Source organism: Ostrea edulis, chromosome 5, assembly GCF_947568905.1.
Source record: "Ostrea edulis chromosome 5, xbOstEdul1.1, whole genome shotgun sequence".
Lineage (NCBI taxonomy): Eukaryota > Metazoa > Mollusca > Bivalvia > Ostreida > Ostreidae > Ostrea > Ostrea edulis.
In genome coordinates this window covers 65,370,674-65,396,133 of record NC_079168.1, presented here as the reverse complement: position 1 = coordinate 65,396,133, position 25,460 = coordinate 65,370,674, and the positions used below count along the sequence as shown (strand labels likewise).

Genomic DNA, 25,460 nt, shown 5'->3' with positions numbered 1-25,460 from the left:
TGTTTCCGTCATTCCGGTTGCGCAAACTGACAAAGGCGGGTGTATTCCTAACTTAATGTAACTTACTGTCTCTTCAAAAGTTTGTCATCCATAAGTACTGTCATTTATGTATTTTGGTTCACCTAGATGAAAGCCATCTCTTTGCAATCGTCGTTTTGTCTGTCGGCGTCATTTGCGTCCGTGAAAAACATTTTAATCCCCTTCTCCACAACGACCGCATATTCACTTTACTAAGTACAGATTTTGCTTTATAGTGGCCCCAAAGAAGAGTTGCTATTTCATGAGCAACTTCAATATGGCTGTCATGGCCTTTTGATTACTTGAGACAACATCGACAATTCGAGAATGGCTCAAGTCACTTTACCTCATAGAAGCTCTAATGGTCCGATTTCTAATATAGTTGCCATGATTGTTTCTAGGAGACACGAATTCTATTTCCAGAGCGACTGATTGTTACGTCACTGTGATTTTGTTATATTTCGTTCGGCAGATTCCGGTACCCTACATCAAGATGGAATCGACCGAGGTGATCCGAGTGATTATATTTGTCCCCAAGAAGAGTTGTTACGTTTCAGAGTGACCCCAATCCCCAATATGGCCATCAAGGTTTTTAGATCAAACCCAAAACGGCTGTATCTTCTAGCGATCTTGAAAAAGTTGGTGATCTGAATTGGTATATAAAACGTGTTTGACAAAAATCAACAATATTTATAAGGTCTACAGCTGGTGACGTCTCAATGAGTGAAAAATTCTCGACGGTACTTAAAACACTTCTTACTGATAAAGTTATTCAATCTAGGTGAGTAGTCATGAACATATGAGTGGTGAAGGTCAGGTGAATAGTCAAGGCCATTTAGAGTGTCTTCTTTATCCGGTAAATTGTCTGCTACAAGACCATTTGTCACAATGAAGAATGTGATTAAGTCTCACCAGATTTAGTTACTGGTTTTCAATCATTTCTCGTGGTGTGATATAGAACACTTCTATGTGATAGAGAACACCTACGTATTTCATCACAGTGGAACACCACCGAACTGTAGGAGAGCCGTCGACTTTATTAAGACTTTAAATCAAAATATCTTTATTGGATTAGAATTGACTGGATATTCGTGTGAAGATTTTGAAATGATTTTACCCTGTCTGTCATTATCGCATCGTGTTTTATGATATCGTTTGGCATGGTTTTATTCTATCACCTAGTCGGCACGTCCTTATTTCTAAGATTTCATTTTCAGGAACTTATTTATAAATGTTTATGTAATTGTAACAAGCGTTAAATTCATCACTAGCGCCAGTCTCCAAAAGAAGTGCCTTAGAGTAGGTCTAAATCTCCTGTAATACGTTTCTGAAATTAGAGTGTTTTCGCCGTGTCTGGAGATGATGCTATCACTTATTGCGAGGAACATAATTCGTGATTTAAACCCATCATCGTGTTTGATCTTGTTTTTTTTAATTTTATTGCTCTATCTTGTTGGTGATAAAGCTTTTCCTAACAGGTCGGCAACATTGCATGTATCATACAAAGAATGGTGAAATGGTTTATAATGACATATGAACCGCAATCATTTTGTTCAACCAGTGGCATTTCTGCAAGGTGCACTGATCAAATTTTTCGACTTTGGAAACAATTTCAACCACTTGTATGTTCTAACAACTTCTATTTCATAGCTTGTCAACTTTTATTATATTTCAAACCGTCACTAGGTGCACACTATATTGCTTTATTGCTTGTGCTCCAAAACTGCGAAAGTCGTAACACAACACATTATTCATCAGAAATTGTCTGAAGCCAAGTGTCGTTACTAATTTAAACACCCGTCATATAGCATTCCCTGGGGTTAGCGGCTGATAAAGAATTAAAACAAAAGAATGAATGAAGTTTTTGAAAACCTTTAGCATAAATGAGTGACAATACTCGGACTAAAAGGTCCCTTATTCTAAAGAAAGCTGATTTCTGGTTACAGGTTCATCATCTTGGACATTAAGGAAAGTCTGTGTCTATATTGATATATGTCAGCCTGATACGGTGGTTTGGTTACGGTCTAATAAAGAACCCGGGACCGCTTCCTTCAAAATTGCGGCACCCAACTGGTATCATCGTCAACTCGCCAATCAACTACTCAACACTAATAAATAATTAAATTCCGAAACCACTTACCGAGTTCTATACAAAAATCAATGATAATTTTTATGACTTTTCTGGCAAAAATTCGTTAAATTTGTCTTGTCCTGATAATAAGCTCTTTAACATCCGTCAATGAGAAATGAAAATATTATCATAATCGGAAACGCATGTATTTTAATCTGTTGACAAATGTTGAAACCGAGCCCACTGTCAATATTTTTACTTCTTCAACTTGAAGTCTCTGAAAAGACTCATTTTGTTTTTGCCTTATGGATATATAATTGTCCGTTTTCCTTTTCTTTTATTGAAAGACCAATGAGGTGCTGATTAATCTATATTTAGAAACACTTGCAAATTTAGTGCAAGAACTTTACGTTTGATCACTGGACCGACCTGCGTTTGGTTCGTGCGGTCTCTATAATACTCTTCCGGGGACTTGCGCTCGGCGGTAGTTGTCTCGCGAGGTAACAGCCAAATAACTACCAATCGGATGCCGAGCTGGCTAACTGAGTTGCGTGTGTTGTGACAGAACGAATTCCTAGGGCAGTAATCTGGGCACGTGGCTCTGATGAAACATGCTAAACTGCATCCCAAGGTGCATGAAACTGACACACGGTGAATACTCCGATACCTGTGATTTGTCAGGTGAAATTTCATCGTACATTTCTGGCTCCGGGGCTGTAGTAGATGGAGGTTTATTATTATGAATTGACGGATTATTTCTCTCATTTGGGATTAATTATTAAGAAATGAAGATTTTGAATCGGGACACTTGTTTCAGTGCCGTGGTTTTTATTTTGTGGACAATTTTTACAAGAGGTACGTAATTCATTAGTTTGTATGTAAATTTATCTTTAAAAAATCGTTTAAATAATTAAATTTCGATAAAGATCTCGTAGTGTATTCAAAATTGAGCTCTTTCTGGTCAGAAAGGGTGAACCACTGTAACTGTGTATGGAGTTTCTACATTTAAGACATTAATGATGTAATAGGACTCAAAACATTTAACATTTATGACAATGCGCTAAACTTGCGTCGTGTTTTTCGTTTTAAATCCTGAGACACTGTTGAACAAAGGTTATAAAGTTGAGTACACTAGGAATCATTTTACACCGGGTTTTGACGGAAAGTTCTCACCCTATATTGCAATTGAATTAACAATAAGCTCATGTACATCATACAGAGGTGTTTCATCTATTCATCAACGGCTCTGAAAATTAAATATATGTAGTTTCTCTGTATATCATTGGAAAACGAGTCCTTTATTTCGTATTTGTATGTAGTTGTAAGCGGCTTGGCAGGAGGAAATACCTTCATAATAGTATTGTGGATTTACAGGTCATCCAAACGAATTTCAAGTTGATATCATTAGTATGCAGCGGAGTAAAGTTTCCGACAATCTCTTTCACATTTTTCAAGTGCCCCCTATAAACCTATGTGGGTTGGGTCAACAAGATATTCGCCATTCATCAGTTCACACAGTCACTATTTGAAAAAACTTTGGTCGTTTCGATCAGTCAGATTATCCCGCCCCCTAGTTTAATAGTTATATTGTGCATTACTCACGGTATAAATCTAGCACATTAAAATACATGACATTTTCCGAGAATGAATCGCACCACTATTACAAATACGTAGATAAGTTTTTCATTGTGATATTACCAGAAATGCAATGTACTAGTTCACATGCGAAAGACGCCGTGGGTGCGATATTTTAAAATCCGGAATGTTTTCTTTTTTAAATATTAAGTTTTTATACTTTCATAATCAACAAATCTCGCGGTGTTCTCTTTATGTTTGGTTTTATTCTTTTATTCTTATTCAATTTGTTTGTTTATCTGGAGTGAAAATGTGCCAATGTAGGGTAATCTAGCTCGGCATCGCACTGGCCAAATGTTGCGCCTTTGTTGGATTGGATGGCATATCATTTACGTTAATTAGCATTCTAATGTAATAAATGACATAAAAATATGCATGATGAAATTTCATCGTAATGTTCCATCCATTCGCATTGTTATACAAATTTAAAAAGTGCATTGTCTGTATTTATGAACGTACTTCTCATATTTCCTTCGTTTTGAATCGTTTTCCTTGCAGGTAAGCACTTAAAGTAATCATTAATGTTTGAGTTAGCACCAGGTTTGAGTCCGAGTAGCTGACGAGGTCCTCATTAAATGTTACAATGAGTATCGGCGACGAGGTTTGGAAAAAATGTGAAGTTTCTAACTGAGTATACATTGTACGTTGACGAAACATTTTAAAAGTAGGAACTGTATCTTGCTTGTTGGGATAGAATGAACCTGCTTCTGACATTATTTAAAATTTAAAAGTTATGATTTGAAAATAAATATTTAATTAAAAGATTTTTTTTATTCGTACAGAAAAATTCCTAAGAGTAATTGGGAATTCGCATGATTAAGCTATTTTTATTATTATTAGCCCATGGTTAAAATGGTGAAAGAAACGGAATGAAAATGTGTTTGTTATTTAATTTAGCTTATTGAAAACCTAAACATTTGATGTAAAGTTTGGCGAGTTTGTGTGTTTAGTAAGGACTGTTTTTGACGTGAGATCAATACTATAAATGATAGGGCGCCACCATCGCGGCTGCGTCTCAAAGATAACTGGCGGTCATAAAAAGACACATCCGATTCATCTGACTTCATCCAATTACTCAATTGCTGTTTCCATTTTTTCGGAACCCTTATCAATATTGCTGTCTAATATGACTAAATTTGCGATATAAGCTTCATAAATTCGTTTCCATTCTGTTTACCCCATTTTAAAACCGTTTTTTGGCTGGAGAAAGTTTTTGTTTCGTGTCGGTCCTGTGCTGGGAAAACACCGATTTATTATATAGAGACGTCCCGCAGGATTGGACGAAAACTTTGCAATAATATTATGGTTTGCTTTCAAATATTAATGTAAACTGGTAAGCTTGAACGTAAAATGTAATTATATGTAATTAACTGAGTGATAAAATATTGACTTCCGCGCGTTCATCTTTCTTTTGGAATATAACCCCAGCAGCCTATATGGTGCTCTGGCCATCAATTGGTTTCAATTTGTTAACAATAATATTTTGTTCATTCTGGGCAATACTCTTTTATCTCTGCATAGTAGAAATCCATAATCTATGGTTTCCATCCGCCTTTTTCATTAGTTTTATATCGCTTGAGAGATTTGAATTATGTCTGAATTGTTTTTATGAGTTCTTGTGTTATCAGAATATCTTTTGATAATTAGATTATCAGGGTTCTAAGATTTGTTCTATTGGATGACAAAATTATAGACTGGAGCTTTCAGATTTCTACGAAAAGAGAATAAGACTTTGGATGAACTTACGAAATTAAACATGCCAGATGTCTCGAAGAACATACATCACCGATTCAGAAAAGGCCAACTTGCATAACTTTCGCAACAACTCACAATAAACTTCAAAAGCTAAATAGAACATAAATGTCTAAAACGAATTTTGGATATTTGAGATCCCTGTAAATGTAAATATTAATTAGGATTTATTACTGAAATTTCTGGTGACGGATATCAGTTGGTGTTTTATGTTTCCAGAGGCGTCCAGCCTCCCTTTCTCTATCATAGCATTAGAGTGTTTCATAAACAAACCGAGCGATCTAGCAGTCTTGTACATGTCTTATTCCGGTGGTCCTTCGATGTATATCACATTTGATACGTTTCATGGGCGTAATACTCTCAGGGAAATGAAAATAATTACATAACAGCACAGAGTTGGGGAAGATGAAGAAGGAGGTCGAGACCTGCTGCCGTTTTTGACGATTTCCGACACTACGAACGTGAACAAATTCACATCTCTGATCTGTAAACGATCTGTAAATGATATATAGAGGTCAGTAACCATAGAGGGTTACAATCAAGCAAGTGTCGCGACTAGGGTTCCATATTAGGTAGGTTCAGTGAGCATTGCACTCGTCATGTGAGTTTAATAAGTTTTCGAACTAAATAGCGGGTTTTTTTGCGGGGTTATAAATTTGGCTTATTTTAGCGGTTAGATAGCTTTCTGCCAAAATTTCACTCGCCAAATATGCACACAATGTGCGACATTTGTATTTGTAAGAGAGATAAATCTTCCCTGTCAGCCAAAATTTATTCCGCTTAGATTATTAGCATACCTTTGTGCCATCAAATCGCCAAATTTTAGACCCGCGGAAAAAAAACCCGCTACAGTTTACTTAACTCACGTTATATACCTACGCAAGATAAAACAATATCTTGATTTTCATATCGTAATAATTTTTTCCATTTGCAAATGTTTTCAACAAAAGGCGTTGTATATATCGAATAAATGTTCGCGAGTCAAGACAACAGCCACACCAGTCAACTGTGACGTCATAATAGAAAGAATTTCCGCTCGACTATCATAAGTTACATAGCGAAATGTTCACACTGTCCGATTTCCCATTTACCTCCGACTGGAAAATAAAAACATGTCCCCCCAAATGCAAGACACAAGATATTTCGTATATAAATGGTTGAAAAATTAGTTTATCAAACACTTCATAGCTATTATTACGTCATATGAAGAAACAATATGAGGTAATATTCTTCATCACTAACATTAGATTGGGTATCGTGCGTTGTTTACATTAGTTAGTTTTTTTATTTAGTTCTTTGTTTGACGTCCCGTCGAGAATTTTTCACTCATATTGAGACGTTACCAGTTGTAGCAATCGTAACTACTTGGCTATTTCCGTAACCACGTCCGAGTCTTCTTACCGGTTGCGGAAAAAGACGAGCGCGTGATCCGATTGCAATTGTAGGTGAAGTACAACAAATCAGCGCTCAGGGTCGTAGTAGTGAAGGTTTTTGAAGATCATATCCGAAAGACCCGTGACTCTCACTTCTAAATGCTGAGCGATTGGTGAAGGAGAAATCACTGCTTATGTTTACGTCTTACGTTTGACCTTCCGGGCATGAAACGATCGCTCTACCATGGATCTACCGTGACTATTTTGATGGTGCATATACAAGAAAGCAGAAAATAAAGTAGCAATTTTGATTATACTCACATTTTCTAAAGAAAGTACGGATGTATTGTGGTCATTCACGTCCATCCGTCTGTAATGATTTCCTATCACTGGAACTCCTCTTACATTTTAAGTGGTTGCAAAAAAGTCTGGATTTGATTGGGGTGTGTGTGAAAAATGGAATTGAAAAATTCAATTAGGTCCAGGGGGTTCAGGTAAGCAAGTGGGTTCGAGTGACGAAGTTGATATGTAGAAGGCAGGTTCAATTCTTAGTATTCCTATTTTTTACGGGAAACTTGCAAGCGTGATACTTGTCATGATATATGTAGACAGGGGATGCTTACTCCTCCTAGGCACCTGATCCCACCTCTGGTGTGTCCAGGGGTCCGTGTTTGCCCAACTCTCTATTTTGTATTGTTTATGGGAGTTATGAGATTGACCACTGTTCGTTATCTTCGCCTTTCATTCAATTTGACAATGCTGCAATTAACCTATGTACTCTTAATGTGCAAGACCAAATTAAATCTTGAGGGTAAACTTAATTCCTAGTGACTGTATACTAGTATTCTATAGAGATGAACTTCTCCATCACATTTGTTTCTGAAGTTGCTATTGATCTTTGATTTTCAGACGATTAACATTAGGTTGTTATGGCTTATTGCAAGAAAGAGCAGTTTAGAGCGAAGCTATCTAGTACGGTTAGAAAGGAAAAATAGAACTCCTAAAAGTACCTGTTAATTTCAGTATTTTGACATGGATATGTTGGAGTAGTATTGCAAATTTAAAGGGGGGGGGGTTGTTACCGAGAATTTGAAACATGAGTCCCAATACTGAGAAGCGTCACCTGTCGCAGGTGTTTTTAAACAATGAAAACAGGCTAGTGCAAATAGCATTTAGTGAAGGATAGAGTGTCCCGTCCATTACTCGGCTCAGGCGGAGTTGAGTCAGGGGAAGGACGATCAAAACACCTAAAACAAAGTATCAGAGTGATGCAAATTGGAGAAAACACGAGCAGTCTAGGATTTGAATGAGAATTATTCCTCGCGCTGTTTGAGGTCTGATGCCTGCAAATTAACGCTGCCGTGAAATTTTATCAGAAGTAAATAATGTTTTAGGAATAAGGCCAAATTTGCTAAAAGTGTAAGCAAACGAAGATATGGCCGGGTGGATGGTCTTGAATTTGCACAGAGGAAATAGGTCTGGGGCGCGTTTTACAAAAGAACTTACGACTTACGACCAACTTTACATACTGGAATTTTCCAGTTTATTGTTAGATTATTCACTCCAAATGCAAAACATTTTTTTTTTAAAAATGTTGAAAATTAAGCCTCAGACAAGTTTTACTTTATTCATTTAAAGTAATAACTGTGTTTAGAATTTAAGACTTGCGACTTTGTCGTAAGTTGTTTTGTAAAACGGGCCCCAGCAGGACAATTAAAATAGAAGAACGGGGATCTTAAAATCAAACTTTCAAAAACTTAAGATTTAATAAATTCAATAGAAAGTTTACCTCCCAGTACTGTAATTTAAGATAATAAATTCCAAATTTTAAAAATGTCTTATTTATGTCTTTTTGATAGACATTAATTGTTTTCATCCTGAGTGTTTATTTGACAATTGTCAATATAGATAACACTCTCAATTCTAAACATTATTGGCTAAGATATATTAGGGTAATAAATGGGAGTAAAGTCGATTCGAAAGTGACTGGTCGAGTTCATAGTATAAGCTCCCCATCAGACAATCAAATGGACCCCGATTGATTCACAATCGACCTGTCCATGTCACGCTCGATGTTGGATTTCGGTCGTCATACCATACGATTTGATCGATATCGAGTCGACTGAAAAAATCAATATTGATGAAAATATGGTTTTCAACTGTGACGCCACAATCGAGCGTTTTTAACCGTTGACATTCTGCAACATACACTAAAACAACACTTATTCGTGTCTGAGAGAAATATTCGCTTTTAAGCAACTCGCTCATGTGTAATGTTTATACGCGAATACATTATTGTTCTTCTTGTTGTGAATACGTTTTGTTTTAGCGATTCGCGAATATATACTAAGTACCATTTTTAATCTCTTCCTAGATGCCCAAAGGACTTCATGAGATATTTGACCATTCAAGCAAATGCATTTACGTATATTCCCATAACTGTTTTATAAAGGACATCCACCGATAGCTGTCCGATTCATTTGTAACGGACATGCTTGTGTCATTCCCGATGTGGGCTGTCAGGCAATAAGAAGATCACTGGTACCCGTGGAATTAAATCACGCACTAACTGTTGCACGCGCTCAGAATACTCTTTTGGGGAAGAGTTAAAGTTCTTGTGTGAAACTTCAAGGTTCGCAATCTAAAACTACACATTTTAAAATGTTGTGATATAGGAAATACATAGTGTATGGATTTAAACTGTACATGACCTTGTAATTTTTCTTCTTCATTTCTATCATTTTTGTGGAATGAATTATGACTTGATATATCAGTGCCTTTGCACATTTGTCTTTAGGGGGTTGAAAGGCAATATCAATAAGAACAGAAACGACGGCGCCTTTCAGAAATAATGAGTTTGAAATGCATAAAAAAAAGAAATTAAATGCATGTTCATCGACTGCAAACTTTCATGTCTAATTACAAGACTTACAAATTCAGCTAGAAATTAAGGGTTCATGATACATTGAAGTGCATGAATCGAGAGATTCATTAGAATCTACTAAATCTATTCAGAAGAGCAAAATTACCCAATATATCGAGGAAGAATGGCTGATAAAACGAGTAATTAAGCCAATTATCAATACTTGAGGAGCGGTTGATATTGTCATTTTATGATGGTTGTAACAATAGAGGGATTTCTGGGCCGTCCTAATGAAACGGTCTGACGCAACCTCGTTTCAGTAAGGTCACGTGTTACGGTCAGCTTTGAAAGCTATCGAGAGTGGAATAAATTAAGGTTACCCTATTGGGATCGCAAGCATTACAACAGTGAAATAACACATGCAATAATATTTATGTAAACGTTTTTAAAATCGCCGCAACAGACACATATACTGACTCGAGTTCAATGAAGACATGGTCATTTCACAAGAAGTACCTTTGTCATTTAACAATAAAATGTTTTCTGTATTGTTTTATCGGGTGATGAAGGTAGCAAGCATTGCGGAAGAAATTAATAACGTTATGCAATTTTTTCTGCAATGATTGCTAGCTCTTCATCAACCGGTAAAACAGCAAAGAAAGAAATTTTAAAACAGCCAATACACCCATTGACCTTGACAACGCACCATATTTGGTAATGATTACGCGGACAGGTGGTGGTACTAAAAAAAAAAACCGGATCATGTACTCATTGTCTATGATGAAAGCAATGCCAATTTCAAAAGAAATATAAGAGGAAATGTTCAGTGAATGTAAATATATTACACCGATGTCTAATACGTGCACTGTGTCCCAAGGAAAACATCAAAAAGTTGGAAATATCCTTGCATAATTTTTCCGTCTGTGTTAAGAGTTAGTTATAATTCTGTGTGAAATATCTCTGCAATATCTTTACCAGTTTTCATTATTTCGCTGCAGCATTTTAAGCAATTTGTACCCAGTACGTGAATATTGGCACCGATTTCAAGGTAAATCTTCAATAAATATCGGAGCAAATCAAAGCTTATGAAAGATAATTTGCCTGGTACTGTTTTTAGCATAGCCACGTTGCAGATAAGAGAAACTCTGGTTCGTTTATGTCACCCGTGGTATCTGGGAATCTGTTTCCTTCTTGTAAGTCACTGTTAGTGTGTATATGTACAGTAAATATGGACTATTTCTATCGGGAGGGAGGGGTGTTTGTTTATTTCCAAGGTCGCCGTCTAATGAATTTAATTGATATTGCATTTTTGATTAAAACTCTATTATTTATTAAGCAATTCATTCATGAGTTAAATTATCGAGTAAATGAAAAGGAAATTAATTCTGACATTATTGATTTTTATTCAATTTTTATCTATTTTTAATACGATTTTCTTTTTTGTGTATACCATTAATATTAATTCTAATGTTTTCTTATCAATGAGGAAAATCCCCCATGCTGTAGGTAGTTATTACCAAATACTTCTGATCTTTCGCTGTTGTGGTGTTGTTTATAAATTATACATTAAGGTTTTTTTTATGTCGTAAACACACATACCAGTGGTGAATGTTTTTCTCAAACCCAGAAGGTCGAAATATCGACTCCATTGTTTTTAAAAGACAGAACCTCTAATTCACGGTGTCCCCCCAAAATTGCCTGTTTCCCGTGAATAGTTTAATTCTCGTAATTTTTGCTTTGCTTTGATTAATCAAGTTGTCGGTTTAATTACTGCCCCGCTCGAGATCTTCGTACTCAGTCTCTATATAAATCGATAATCCATCGATCATTTCTCGATTATACATTTGTCAATAATCAATAGATTCCAGGGAGGGGGGGGGGGGCATTTACTGCGAAAATATTCCGTCTTTGGACATTTTTGAGAATTCCGACCCCCTCCCCCTTTCTCACATTTTTTTAAAATGTGAAATTGGGAACTTTCAAATATCAGTATTTATTTTCCGCATTATTTATTACACAGTTAGATCCAGGAAGAGCACGCATCATCAATCATTCTATGAGAGCTTCTCTGTGCAGCCATTTGAAAAAGCTATAGAATCATGCAAATAGTTGATATTAGAATGAGTACTCAGAATTTGCAGGTGAAAAAACAACACATTTTTTGCCCCAAGGTTCGGAATCAGTTGTGAAAAGTCTTTAGGGTTCAGACCTTTTGACAACTCAGGTCGCGGATGGGCTTTACACTGTTATTGGCCAGAGTCGATATAAATCTTCCTAAATGATGGCGTTTTGAAATAAATGATCAATCGTGTCTTGTCCTAAGTTTCCCACATTACTTGACCAGGATGTTTGTAGAATTAATCAGTCCTACTTAGAATTAAATGTTTCAAAATTGAACTTAGCAAATAGTTGCCATATATACAAATGTTTAACCCCCAATTCTAAAGTCAGCTAAGTTAATTAACTAGGTGCCATGCACGAATTTTAAGTCTTCCATTTTTAAAGTTAATTTACCAGTTGTCATGTACAAATTTTATATCTTTAATTCTAAAATTAAATAGTTGCCATTCACAAATTTCAAGTAATAGTTTATAACTAAATAGTTGACATTCATAAATTTCAGTTGTTCAATTTTAAAGTTAACTGGTTGTCATACACAAATATTAAACTTTCAATTTTAATGTAAGCTATTTGTCGTGTACAATTTTTAAGGTGTCATCTACTTGTCATGTACAATTTTTAAGGTGTCATCTACTTGGCGTGTACAATTTTTAAGGGGTCAGCTACTTGTCGTGTACAATTTTTAAGGTGTCATCTACTTGGCGTGTACAATTTTTAAGGTGTCATCTACTTGGCGTGTACAATTTTTAAGGTGTCAGCTACTTGGCGTGTACAATTTTTAAGGTGTCAGCTACTTGGCGTGTACAATTTTTAAGGTGTCATCTACTTGGCGTGTACAATTTTTAAAGTGAAGCTATTTGTCGTATACAATTTTTAAGGTGCTAGCTTATTAATTTGTCCTAAATAATGTTTGAACCATACGCGTTAAAATCAACTACATTTCCAAATATTACCGAAAGAGCATTGTTATATGACTTTACAAACGACAATCCCTAACTGTGATATTTCTGCGAAATTGTGTGTTCTGTGATTTGTATAACCCGATACCAATTATCTTTTTCAATCGCCTCATTTTAAAACCGGTCAATATGGAAGGAAATATAGTGAAAATAAAAAAAAAATAGAGGTCACTAAAAAGTCTACTCACAACAGTTCCAGAACTACAGTACCACTGTAAGAAATATCTTCTCAAACCAATACAGATGTGTCATTTCAACCATGGTTCATAAAAGAAAATTCAGTTCGGGATTTTTGTGGTAGTATGTATAGATCTGACAGATCGACAAGGAATGAGTTGTGGCCTTGAAACACAAATACCGATCATAAAAGGTTAAAGGTGCTTTTAATGTACTACTTTACGACGTCATGGCGTATAAGAAACAATTATTTATTCATTCACTCTACATATGCCAATATTAACAAGTGTATATTTATTTGAAATACTCTTGCCGCACGTGGGAAGGCTCGGCTTTATTATTTTAACGAGCCATCATATGTTTTGGCCAAACAAATGTTCCAGGATTCTTTAATTGACCGATGTGAAACATCTTGTACTGGTCTGCAAAATAAACGGAAATCGTATTTTCTTGAGAAATATCTCACATTTTAACAATCCCCATTCACGCCAGATTTAGCTCTCTTGTCTGGTACCCGGTTAATGACGTGTCGAAAGAGGGCACCAGTATTTGGAATGGCACGAACTACAGAGGATATAGATGGAGATAAAAAGAAACGAAGCTTGTTAAAATTAATAATGCGTAATGCGTGTTACGGACCAGATTATTCCCTATGGTTCCCATATGCCACACGCAATATATCACCATCGGATACAAAGCGCCGAGACTCCCGGAAATTAGGTTGTCTTGTAAAACTTGCAGTATATGTTTGTATGTACTAATAAACTAAACGCGAAGTATTGGTTATGGTTACAATTTGATGATAAGTTTTTAATGTGATGAATAGAAACGTTGTATACTACTTTTATCTCTTGACTGTTTCGCTTCATTTTTCAGAATGAACACTTATATATGATGATCCATTGTCATTTCAAAACAATATTGCAAGCAGGGCACACAGCAAAATGCATTATGACTGATATACCAATTCAGCTTCGCAACGATTAGCTATGTAATGAATGTGCTCTATTCTAAGATCAAGAGTGACAAAAATGAGATCGTAAGGGTTTTGTTTTATACAGTAATCAATCTTAAGGGGGAAAAACGTAGGGAATCCTACTTTTGTACTTTTTTTTACCACAGAATTTGTAAAGTCAAACTTGTACTTGAAACAGACACGCCACGGAAGCTTATCAAACCCCTCATAAAATTTAAACTGTTTATCACTTTTCGTTATGATACATTAATTTAAACAAATTCCTGGTTTTATTTACAGATATTTATTTTCGTTACATTCTGACACATGCCTGACATAATTCAGAAATCACCAGTAATTGCTACAACGTTATAAACAATATAGCCCAAATTCCCTTGTGGAACCTCATAGGTTTTTTCATTAAATCAATGCGAAATAAACGGTTTTAATGAGAAAATTAACGTCCCCAGACAAAGTGATGCGAAGGAAGATCCCCATTGAACGATGAAGCGTATGAGACTACTTGTTTTAAACTTTCCCTCTAAATTGATTTACACACCTGAAAACAATCGAAGTTGTATCTTAAGCTGGTTCTTGACAATCAGTTTAACAGGGAACATTTTCTTTTGAAATTGTTATGTTTAGATTTTGGTATAGAAACCATCTGTGAGGCATTCTATGTCTAACCCATTCATCTTAAACTAAGTGAAAGTATTGATGTTATCACCAGAGAAACAAAACCCTATAAATCCCCAGGGTATTACGAGAAGCCAATATCAAAAAAACTGAAACTGATGACATAAGGCAGTGAAGATCATTAATTATATAATCATACAATGAAATTGCCTAGTTATCGGACGCCGTGGCTGAAAAAAGAAAGTATCATTAAATTTTCTGTTTGAAATAGCTCAGTCTTATAATTGGATAAATACTCTCAGAATGCAAAACAGATGATTTATTACATAAATAATTTGCGCTGATTTTCCCCCTTGTTGAAGACGAAATGAGTTTCGATTGTGTTCAGCTATTTGTAAAGAACATTAGAGACAAGTTGGTGGAAAAAAAGTGGAAACTGATATATTGAACTAGTTGACGCCAATTTTAGACTGTGAGCAATGCGATAGGAATATCTAGTCTGCTAATTGTGTACACCTGAGACTCATTTGATGTGTTATATATATTTTATTCAGAGTATGCTGAAACAAGAAATCACCTGCCTCTAAAGTTCTGTTCATTGTAAGGAAATGTAACAGGGAAAGCAGTAGAAATACTCTATCACAGTAAAAAATATAAAATAATACTGTAATCTAAAATCAAAATTATATGTATTGACCACTGAACATGCGCAGAAAAATGATATTAAAAAAACAAGGCAAGTCATTTAATGGAGAAAAAATACATCTTATCGAACCAATCAAGTGACAATATCTGTAAATATTCATGATTGATCATTTAGAGGTCTCTCGTGATATCGCACGCAAACCATCTGTTTTCTTTATATTCATTGGAAATAATTCAGTATTTTATCGTTCTGTGGCACTTTACAAGAGAAATGATGTCTCAGAAGGCCAAGGTGTGGTGAATCTGACGGGGGATTCGGTTATAGATTTAGAAAAGATCAAAATGATCACATATATGTCAGACCTATCGGTTGAATAAAAAAGCGCATTATTTTGAACAATTTCCTAGAAAATGCGTTAAATGTATAATGTTTAAATGCATAATCTTTCAAATTTTCTGCTCTCAAATTACTTTGAATTATTGCCCAGTAAAAAAAATAGCATGATTCAACTTTCCTGAAATATCGCTGCCTACAAATGAAATTGGCAAGATTCTAAACTGTACGAGAACAGAATGCATTTTAAGAATCTAAATTGAGGATTACACAAAACCATTTTTCTTACGGATGTCAAATGTTATTGTCATTTACATCATTGAATTTGTTTTACAATAAATTTCAATGATACTCAACAGTCTTGTAATCTCAAAATGTTGTTGGTCACTTGTGTCCAAATCTTATAGAGTTTAATTCATTTGCAGAAAATAACTACGCGGCAATTTGGCACAAAGCCGCCTTGAGCGTAGGATTACAAAATTGTGACTATCAACTCTCTCGTTTTATTAGAACATATGGAATGTGGCCCAAACTGAATTTTAAAACTTGATTAACCTTTTACCCACATTGTTGAATTCATTACGGTAGCAAAAACAAAGCAGCAAAGTATGAAGAGCAGCTAGCCATTAATATGGAGATTTCCAAATTGGACACCCGATACAAACCTTTTTTTCTTTTAGACAATGTAAATATTGTTGTTTCGTGGTACTAATGTTTGATTGAAGGCAATGCCTTTTAATGTTACGAACTTATTTTACCTTTTTGGAACAACATGAAGCGCATGATAATAAACTCGAATTTTCTCTGCCTTAATTGAACATAGATATTTCCGTAAAAGTCTTGTAACAAACAAAGTTTTTGCCTGTTTTAAATTATCAACTTTTTCCCCGAATCATGCATATTCCATTTGCACAAACAATGTTTTTGACAGCTTTTAACCTCAAATTTAGTCATGGAAAATTGTCTTAACCTTACATTTTTTTTGCGAACTTCATTTTCATAATATAGTACGTAGAAAATATGCCATAAATGGGGACTCCTGTAGAAATGCCACGTAGCGCTGACCGTCTGTTGTTGTTGTTGTTGTCGGTAACGTTGTTGTTTTTACTTGCAGCTTTCGGTTCACGTTTCGGCGTCTCAGGCAGGTACCCAGTTCCTAAGTTTGCCCACTCCGAGACGAACGTGACGGTTAATGCTGGAGAGACGGCGATACTGGTCTGTAAAGTTAAGAATCTTGGGACAAGAAAAGTAAGAAAACCGGCATTGTCTTCCACACTTCAACTGGGTATATACCGGTATATGAACTCCAAACACTTTCTTGAAATATTTCGACCGTGTTACCGGTCTTTTTCAGTTGTGATTGAAGAAGACTGGTGACAAGGTCGAAATATTTCAAGAAAGTGTGTAGATTTTTTTAAGAATTTTTTTTACTCGGATAGATATGTCTTTCGTTTGTGACACAAATGCCTATATCATTTTTAACGTTCTTGTTCGGAGAAAACGTCACTGAAAACGATACCGATACAACAAACCCAAAAGCTGCGAAAGTGCAAACATGTAGGGGTCAAACTTGATCGAGGTGTTCGTATTTATTATACAAAGCTGTGTGTATATCATATATATATATATAACTACCACCGAGATCAAGGTAAATACAACGATGTGAATTCCAAATAGTGGCAGTTTATAACTAGCAGCACTGACGAAGAATTATCAGTAGGTCGTAACATTGCGTAGGCCATTATTTTCTTTGGCGATGTATAGGGCATGTACACAATATCGAAATGATTTTCAATTGACCGAGTAACCTTCAAACCTCCTACAACTGTGCACATTTTTGCTGATATTTCCGCCAAGAGTTGACAAATTACCATCCAATTCCATTCATTACAGTGGGTTGTCTGCGAGCAAAACGCGCCCTGTCGTGATTCCGTCTGAACAAACGAAATTATTGAAATATTATCTAAGAGATCAAACCAAAGACCATGAATTTAATTCCAAGCCAAGCAGGTAGTGGACCCTAATGCACGAGTAACCTCGCTGTCACCTCCAGATGTCAATGTTCAATGTAGTCTGCCTATTGTTTATCAGTTGTTCGTGATGAGTATTTAATGACTTTCCATCTATCCCATTATTTCATCAAGAGACCACATCAGATATAATATACAACTGTTTTAGTATTCCATGCACCATTTCACCGATATGCAAATGATAGAATCTTGCAAGAGTTGCGCGATTAAAAGAAAGGTTCTTTTTTTTTAAAAGAGACACCCTATTTCATTTTTTGGATTTTTTTTTATTTTGATGACAAAGGTTCTACAGAATTTTTGAAGTAACGATTCCAAATTACTAATGATATATGATTCGTGATATAAACAATAATCTGGGCAGTCATTGAACTACTTTGAAATTTACATGTTAAAATATTAAAACATGGGAAAGACAAGAAATTAAGGAAAATGTATATGACACGATAAACAGTTTTATCTTTAAAAACCTTCAAAGAAGACCTTTCAATTTATCTTTTTTTTTTAAAACAAGCTTTAGAAAATCGCCAAATTATACCTTACTCCGCTGCTGAGAAAAAACACTGAAGAAATAAATATTTTCAGGTAAACATTACTATAAACAAGCTCTTCTTTGACCCTCGTCGACAATGTGACAAAGAAACGTATTCTTGACGCTAGGGTATTGCTTACTAGTGTATCTTGCCAAACAGTTAATCAAGAGCAATTTCTCTGTAGTCGAAACAGTCTTTGATGTTGAAAAGTGAGCTAAGAGTTTGCTAAGATCTTTTGATGAAGTAACAAATGTTACATGTATAAATGTTATATTTTATATATTCTCTTTTGAAAATGGCAATATAACATATTCTTTTCTTTATTCCATTACAGGTCATTTGGAGGAAGCCCCCAGATGTATCGCCATTGACGATTGGTCGATACGTATTTGTTAACGATGTGTCCATGTCTGTGGAGCATGCGCGAGAGTCAGAGGACTGGAAACTGATCATTTCCGGTGCACATTCCAATCACAGCGGAGAGTACGAGTGTCAAGTGCCCACTGCTGACAAACAGATGCGGAAACAATTCTACCTCACTGTTATAGGTATGGCCAGCATTCATACCGAGCACTTATGACAATGGAGTAACAATGACAAGAGAGGATGTATATAATAATTGAAAACAGCTATGCGTTTAATCTCTGCCAAAACGATGTCCAGCTATCAAGTGAAAAGTATACAATCTTAGTAAGCTGTTTAGAAAACGTATTTTATATGTACATGTAGTAAAGCGTTGTGTTTACGCCACATGCGCATTAGTGAAGTCTTGTTTATTTGTTTTACGCATCTTTCTGAATTTTTCACTCGTATCGAGGCGTCACCGGCTGTATAGGTGATGTGTCACAAAGTTAGGTCTATGATTGGTGCTCAGGGCCTTAGTGTGAGAGTTTATTGTATAAAACGCCCACCGCGACGCGGAATCTAAGTTTTTAAGGCCTCTTTTGACAGACCCGTGACTCACTTCTAAATTCCGAGCGTTAGGAGAAGAAGTGGTCACTATCTTTATCTACGTCTTGGGTTTGACGCGGTCAATGCACGAACCCGACGTCTCGGTTAGGATTTGAGCTCTAACCACTAAGACTGGTCAATTAGTAAAGTGACATGTAATTGTCGTAATGCACAATTAGTAAAATCACGTGCTTATATCATGTGTACATTTAGTAAACTGCTTTTACCTGGCTCCGGTCCATAAACTTTGACAAACTCAAGTTTGATTTAAGTTTCACTTTTTCGCTATATGGACCTTTTATAAAAGTGAGCTCGTGTAAGTTTATGGCCCCGGTAGGACACTTAGTAAAATCGCGTGCTTATGCCAGACAATCACGTGCTTATACTAGGTGTACATTTAGTAAAATCGCGTGCTTATGCCAGGTGTACATTTAGTAAAGTGACGTACTTATTCATTCATATTTAAGTAAGTGATGTGCTTATGCTATATGTACATTTAGTTAAGTGAATGGCATCCGAAACAACTGATACCATTTTAAAATTCAGTCACTTATTTGCCACGGAGATGGTAGAGGACATACTTAGGTTAATTTAGGTTGCGAGAGGACACTCCATTTTGTGTTGTCTTACCAAAGAGTATAAACGATTGTACGGTCATTTTGAGTTGCACATCGCTTCACACCTTCGAGAAGTTCATGCAAATGGGTAAAATGATATGCATAAATGAAATGGTTGGTTGTATTTTAAAGTCCCACCCAAGTTTTTCCACTCAGATGGAGACGTAACTAATGCCGGTGAAGGGCTGCAAAATTTAGACCTATGCTCGGTGCTTACGGCCTTTGAGCAGGGAGGGATCTTTATCGTGCCATGTCTGCTGTGACACGGAACCTTTGGGTTTTTTGTTTTGTTTTTTGGCGGTCTCGTCCGAACGACTGCCCCATTTAGTCGCCTCTTACGACAAGCACGGGGTACTGAGGACCTTTTCTAAACCGGATCCCCACGGGAATGGAAATAGTACGGAAAATGTTATGAATCAATCATCATATGTTGTAATAAATTCATTTTTAAATTGTATCAAATCTACATCAATTGAAAATGTGTATGCACTGTCATTCGCGATTATTTAAGCTTTAGAAGCAAGTTTTGTATAGATAATGTGAGCACGATTCGCCAGTATTGAATTTAAGCTCACAAAACGAGTAACTCGAGAGTGTTGTGCATTTTACCGGTGTAGATAATAGTCCTCCATTACGTTAGTTCTTAGAATTTTTACCCTATATGCAATGTACAGTGAATTTTCTGCATGGTCGCTTGATTGTCATTGTTTTGAAACAATTTTCTTCTACAATAAATCCACTACCGCGTTCCGACCTTTCCATCACGATGCAGTCTCTCTGCTATCTGTATTATGGTTATAAAGTGCTTTGGGAAATTAGGCTCCAAGATTGTGTTTTCATCAAATTACTGTCATCTTTGATATATTGTTGTTGGATTTATTTTGGCCTATCATCGCGATCTCTGACACCGTTCCATATCCGCTTCCGTTATTAATCACGTGATACTTGTACAATATTACTGTAACAAAACTATTATTGCTTTTACAGTGCAAAACATTGTAGTAGAATATTGTATTACAGAATCGCTTATGATAAAATATAAAAAAGAAAATCGAACATAGAATATAGCGAGAAGGTTTCCGTTTTGATAACAGTACATAATTTTTCCAACCAAGAATATATATGTATATGTATATGGTTTGCCTTTTTCAAGGATAAGGACGACTCCATTTTCCAGATCTAAGTTGTTATTTTTTCTGAGTCTTCTTATATAACTCGAAAGTATTTTAAAAGAAAAACTGGACCAATTCCAGTGTTATAAGGTTTGCAAACCATTGACACTACAATTTATATCTTTTAAGGAATACAGGGTATGGGGAGAGAGGGAGTTTGAGGGAGATAGAGAGTTTGAGGGAGATAAAGAGTTTACTGATCATCTACGAAAATATTTGAGTTTGATCAACCTAACACATTTCCGTAGATGGTCTGTAATAAGTATAATTGCCCAACGTGTTTTATCCAATGACTGAGCAACATTCATTTCCGAGGCAAAATACATACATACATGAGATTGATCACTGTTCGTTATGTTCGCCTTTTATATATATATATATATATATATATATATATATATATATATAGGGAAGTCGTTGTGGGCAAGTGGACTTACGCACTGGTTTGACAATCTTGCTAGGCGGTGGGTCGAAAATTTTCAGTACCTAGTTGTGATTATTTAGTGCTTTATATATATATATATAGAGAGAGAGAGAGAGAGAGAGAGAGAGAGAGAGAGAGAGAGAGAGAGAGAGAGAGAGAGAATCGATATTGAAATAGCATGTAATCCTCATGACAGAATTGAGTACAGATGGACAATTCCTTTACCAAGGAATTAAAATCATATCTGAAAAAGAATGTAAAAACCGCGCTCGCTAAAGAAGACGTCGCTGTGGGGGTGATTAGTCTATCTGATCAATGTCCACAAATATCTTTCACAATCTGATTTTCCAGGTATTTAATATTAAAGATGAGGACTTGTTTGCATTTAATTGGTATCATCACCCCAAAGCAGGGAATGATTCCAAGTTACAAAAGTGTTAAGTATTGCGAAAGTCATACATACATACATATATATATATATATATATATATATATTTATTTATTTTTTTTTTTTTTGATGAAAATATATATTATACAGAATCATAAACTTTAACATTTGAAATTTCAATTTTGCAGAAAAACCACATGTTCATCCGCAAAAGTCAAACTCTAAAGAAGGTAAGTCTTATGTGTTATATATATATATATATATATATATATATAATTCAATAAAAAAGCAGGAAAATATACAGTTCCAAAATCAAAATATATTTAAATCACTAGCGCTTTCTGGATTTTAACATCAATCCTCAGGTGAATACAAATTTTTAAAATTTTAAAATTTGTACTCACCTGAGGATGGATGTTAAAATCTAGAAAGCGCTAGTGATTTAAATATATTTTGGAACTGTATATTTTCCTGCTTTTTTTATTGAATTATTTTGACTGTGTGATATCAACTCTTTCTATTTGGATTATATATATATATAGGTGTTTGTGGATGGGAGATAACATACTGGTGGTATCACCTTCTGAATCCTCATTAATGTCAAACTACTGCTCTAGATGTGTATGTCCTTTTTGCTCCATTAAGAATTGCGGGCATTCTCCGTCTCTGCATAAAGATATTCAAAGACTGCAGTATATTGTACTATTATAGACTTTAGACGATTTGATAAGAGGTTTATATTCTCTAATATTCCTTTGATTAAAATGTTAAAGGTGACTTTAAGTAGGGATTTATAGGTCTGTAAGAGTTACTCATGTTTTATCTGCCAGCATCATATAAACATTCCTTGTCCGCTATCTTTCAGTCATCAACATTTCTGACAGACAGCACGTCAATACGGACGAACCGTTCGAGATTTACTGCAATGCCACTGGAGTTGACTTTGTTCCTGAAAATATTGACTGGTTTAAAAATGGTGAAAAACTCCAGAGTAACGTTGGAAGAGGAGTCTCCATCAAGTTTTCTGTGACAATGGAAACAAAAACTATTAAAAGTACATTTCGTATCGAGCATGCGCGGATGAGTGACGCTGGGACATACACATGTCGAACATCCAACAGCCTAGTGGAATCAACATCAGTAGTGGTATTGTATGGTCAGTATCGTGGTCGATCACGTGATCTATTACTTCGTATGTGTTCTAATGCACCATGCAATATTCTTATCAAAAGACATTAACTCGCTGTATCACAAAAAATTTCATACCGCAATTTGAAATGAAGCGTGATAATGCGCAACATCTCTTTGTTCAATATTTCGTCGGAATTGGTTTTGGGCCGTATCTCTATTCCTGTGAAAGCAAATGCTGCACTCCGAGCCCATTAAAAGTGTCGTCTTACTCCAAACATTAATTTGCAAATCGAGTTTGATTTGTATCCCAAGACATCCTAGTCCGGAACAGATTGATTTGGGGCTTTGACTGTACTACAAAATGTGATATATGATCTTTAGATACTTGTCAGATTGAATTTCGGTAAAGATCACGTGATTGCTGTAAACTGGACTGGATTTAGAAAGTTTATTTTGATACCCAATTTTTTTTTTCAATTTTCAATACATGTATATGTAGCTTCTTAAAATTGTTACGGATTGTTGTCAACTGTAAAACTAAGATTAAATTCATTTATAAGAATTAGGCTGTTTTGTACTAGTGTGTTGTGAACGATAATTGATTTATCCGTTGAGAAGAATTTTAAGTCCTATTCTTTGTTTCTCTTTCAGCTACAAGGAATAACAGCAAAAGAGGTATGATCAATTACGGTGTGCTCCCACCCTCCCCAAGAAGTTTAACTACACGGAATTTAATCAACTACCGAATTAACGATCTAACAACCACGCTTCTTGTACTCGAAAAGTTGCAAAATTTCCTAATTGATCTCTCTAATTAGAGACTAACTTTATAACGAGGATTCTGGCATAACAATTGTTACATAACTCCTTCGGATTAGGTTTAACATACACCTGAGCTCAGCGCGAATACACGCCTTGATTACAAAATACAATACCAATTTAATTGACTTACATGTATATATCGGAACAGAATTCTTGTTCACAGTTTATACAACACGTCATAAACTTTCAAGTCCCTGTCAAGAAGAAATTATCAGAGGATAACGATGTGACAGTACATTTTCATACATTCTAGCTGTAAATCCAATCACTAACTTAAAACTAGTATATATTACGTTAAAAAAACGTTCGGAAAGTAAGGAACATTGATATATTTTGAAATGATATACACTACTATATGGCTTATGGTTTTAAAGAGGGTATTCTTTTTCAGTGATCATCTCGGAAAGAAACTTACAATCGGAAAACCAGGGGGAACATCCGACGTCTTCGACCAATCATCTGCAGTCATCGATCATCTGTCATCTGTTTTTATCATTTATAATTGTCGTGTTTTACGTGATGTGAAAAGATCGTCAAATAACTTATTTATTTTTTAAACTGGCCAGTGAAGTGCATGGTCTTGTGTCTCTGAAACTGACCAGTGGATTTAGTGGTCTGTGTCCTTGGGCCTAATACAGATCATTTGATGTCCGCGATAGCGGTGTACTTATACGAATACTTCTTTGCAACCCTCTCACTGTTGAGCTCTTACCGAAGACATGTATATATTGAAAATGATTTGATCTAAGTATAACATTTTTGAGGGGTCACATCTAAGCATAATACTTTTGGTTTGTTCCTAAGTAGAAAACATCTTGCTCAAAATGCAAAGTAAGTGAAATAAAGATAACGGCGCTCAACAACGTGTTTTAAGACACGAGGCACATTTCAAAGTATGAACTCCTCCTCATTATTGTGGACCTGTGGAAGACTTCGGCGAGTCAATCTATCACGGAGGCTCACTGCAGTCGAAAGTTTCCCCACATTTCATGGTTTAACTATATATTTTATACACGAGTCATTGCGTTTATTATAAGTATTATTAACGATTGTGTGACTCTCTATAGACATGGAACTTTATATAGGACTGCATGGTTCTTATAATTATCTCACAGGGTCGTATTCCATCCAATTCATTCCACTAATCAAAAAATTATCATGTTGTTTTCGTTTAATTTTGCACCATATTGGATGAACATCATACTTAAAAAGAAAAGATGGTTGATTAAAACCATCTGTAATATTTTGTTGCTTGTAGCTTTGGTATAATATCCCCGGACATGAAAATTGTTATTTTCTTCACATTGACAACAATTATAGATCGGTGGAGCGTTTCGTATTACTATTAATTGTAGCGATTCTTGTCATTGTTTATTTTTAGATAAAAACAATTTCACTTTTATTGAAAGTGAACAAATCATTACATATCTGAATACAAAGATCACGTGCTTATATCTTGTACAATGTGTAGTTGTATGTTCTTTAAATTCGTCACGTGAATAAAGTTTTCAATATGTATGTATTCTTCTATAACTGAGATATTGATTGACATGTAGCTGATTTCCTGTATATTCAATCTATATGCACTTAATGAACGAGTACTGAGAACCGTGTAGAACGAAAGCTTCGCGCCGGTTGTTTGGTTTCCAGCAGGATGAACATATGTTTAGCCACATACAAATGAACGATGCATGTAACGTTCTGAAAAATGATTACGAAAATTTAATCGTTTTATATATGATGACATAACAGTTTTCAGCAGGCGCAAGTTTTAAATTATAGAACTAGAATTGCGGACTTTGTAGATGACCCAGATAAAACACTCATGTTCACAAGGAAATCGTTGTTGTACGTCT

The 25,460-nt window shown here is 35.4% G+C and overlaps 1 protein-coding gene across 3 annotated transcripts in view; it reads left to right on the top strand.

The window, feature by feature from the left end:
* LOC125652225 (hemicentin-2-like) overlaps nt 1-25,120 on the top strand; it is a 44,143-nt gene extending 19,023 nt beyond the window's left edge. Inside the window, exons 1-7 of one of the 3 annotated variants that reach the window (XM_048881251.2) lie at nt 2,553-2,944; nt 16,654-16,787; nt 18,434-18,647; nt 21,840-21,881; nt 22,517-22,807; nt 23,434-23,457; nt 23,996-25,120. In XM_048881251.2, the coding sequence (XP_048737208.1) occupies nt 2,875-2,944; nt 16,654-16,787; nt 18,434-18,647; nt 21,840-21,881; nt 22,517-22,807; nt 23,434-23,457; nt 23,996-24,129 (909 nt within the window). In that variant the 5' untranslated portion in view covers nt 2,553-2,874 and the 3' untranslated portion in view covers nt 24,130-25,120. Of the gene's footprint in view, nt 1-2,547; nt 2,945-16,653; nt 16,788-18,433; nt 18,648-21,839; nt 21,882-22,516; nt 22,808-23,433 lie in introns of those variants that run through there. The other 2 variants (XM_056165146.1, XM_056165147.1) reach the window with 2 other exon arrangements.
* The last annotated feature ends 340 nt before the right edge of the window (nt 25,121-25,460 follow it).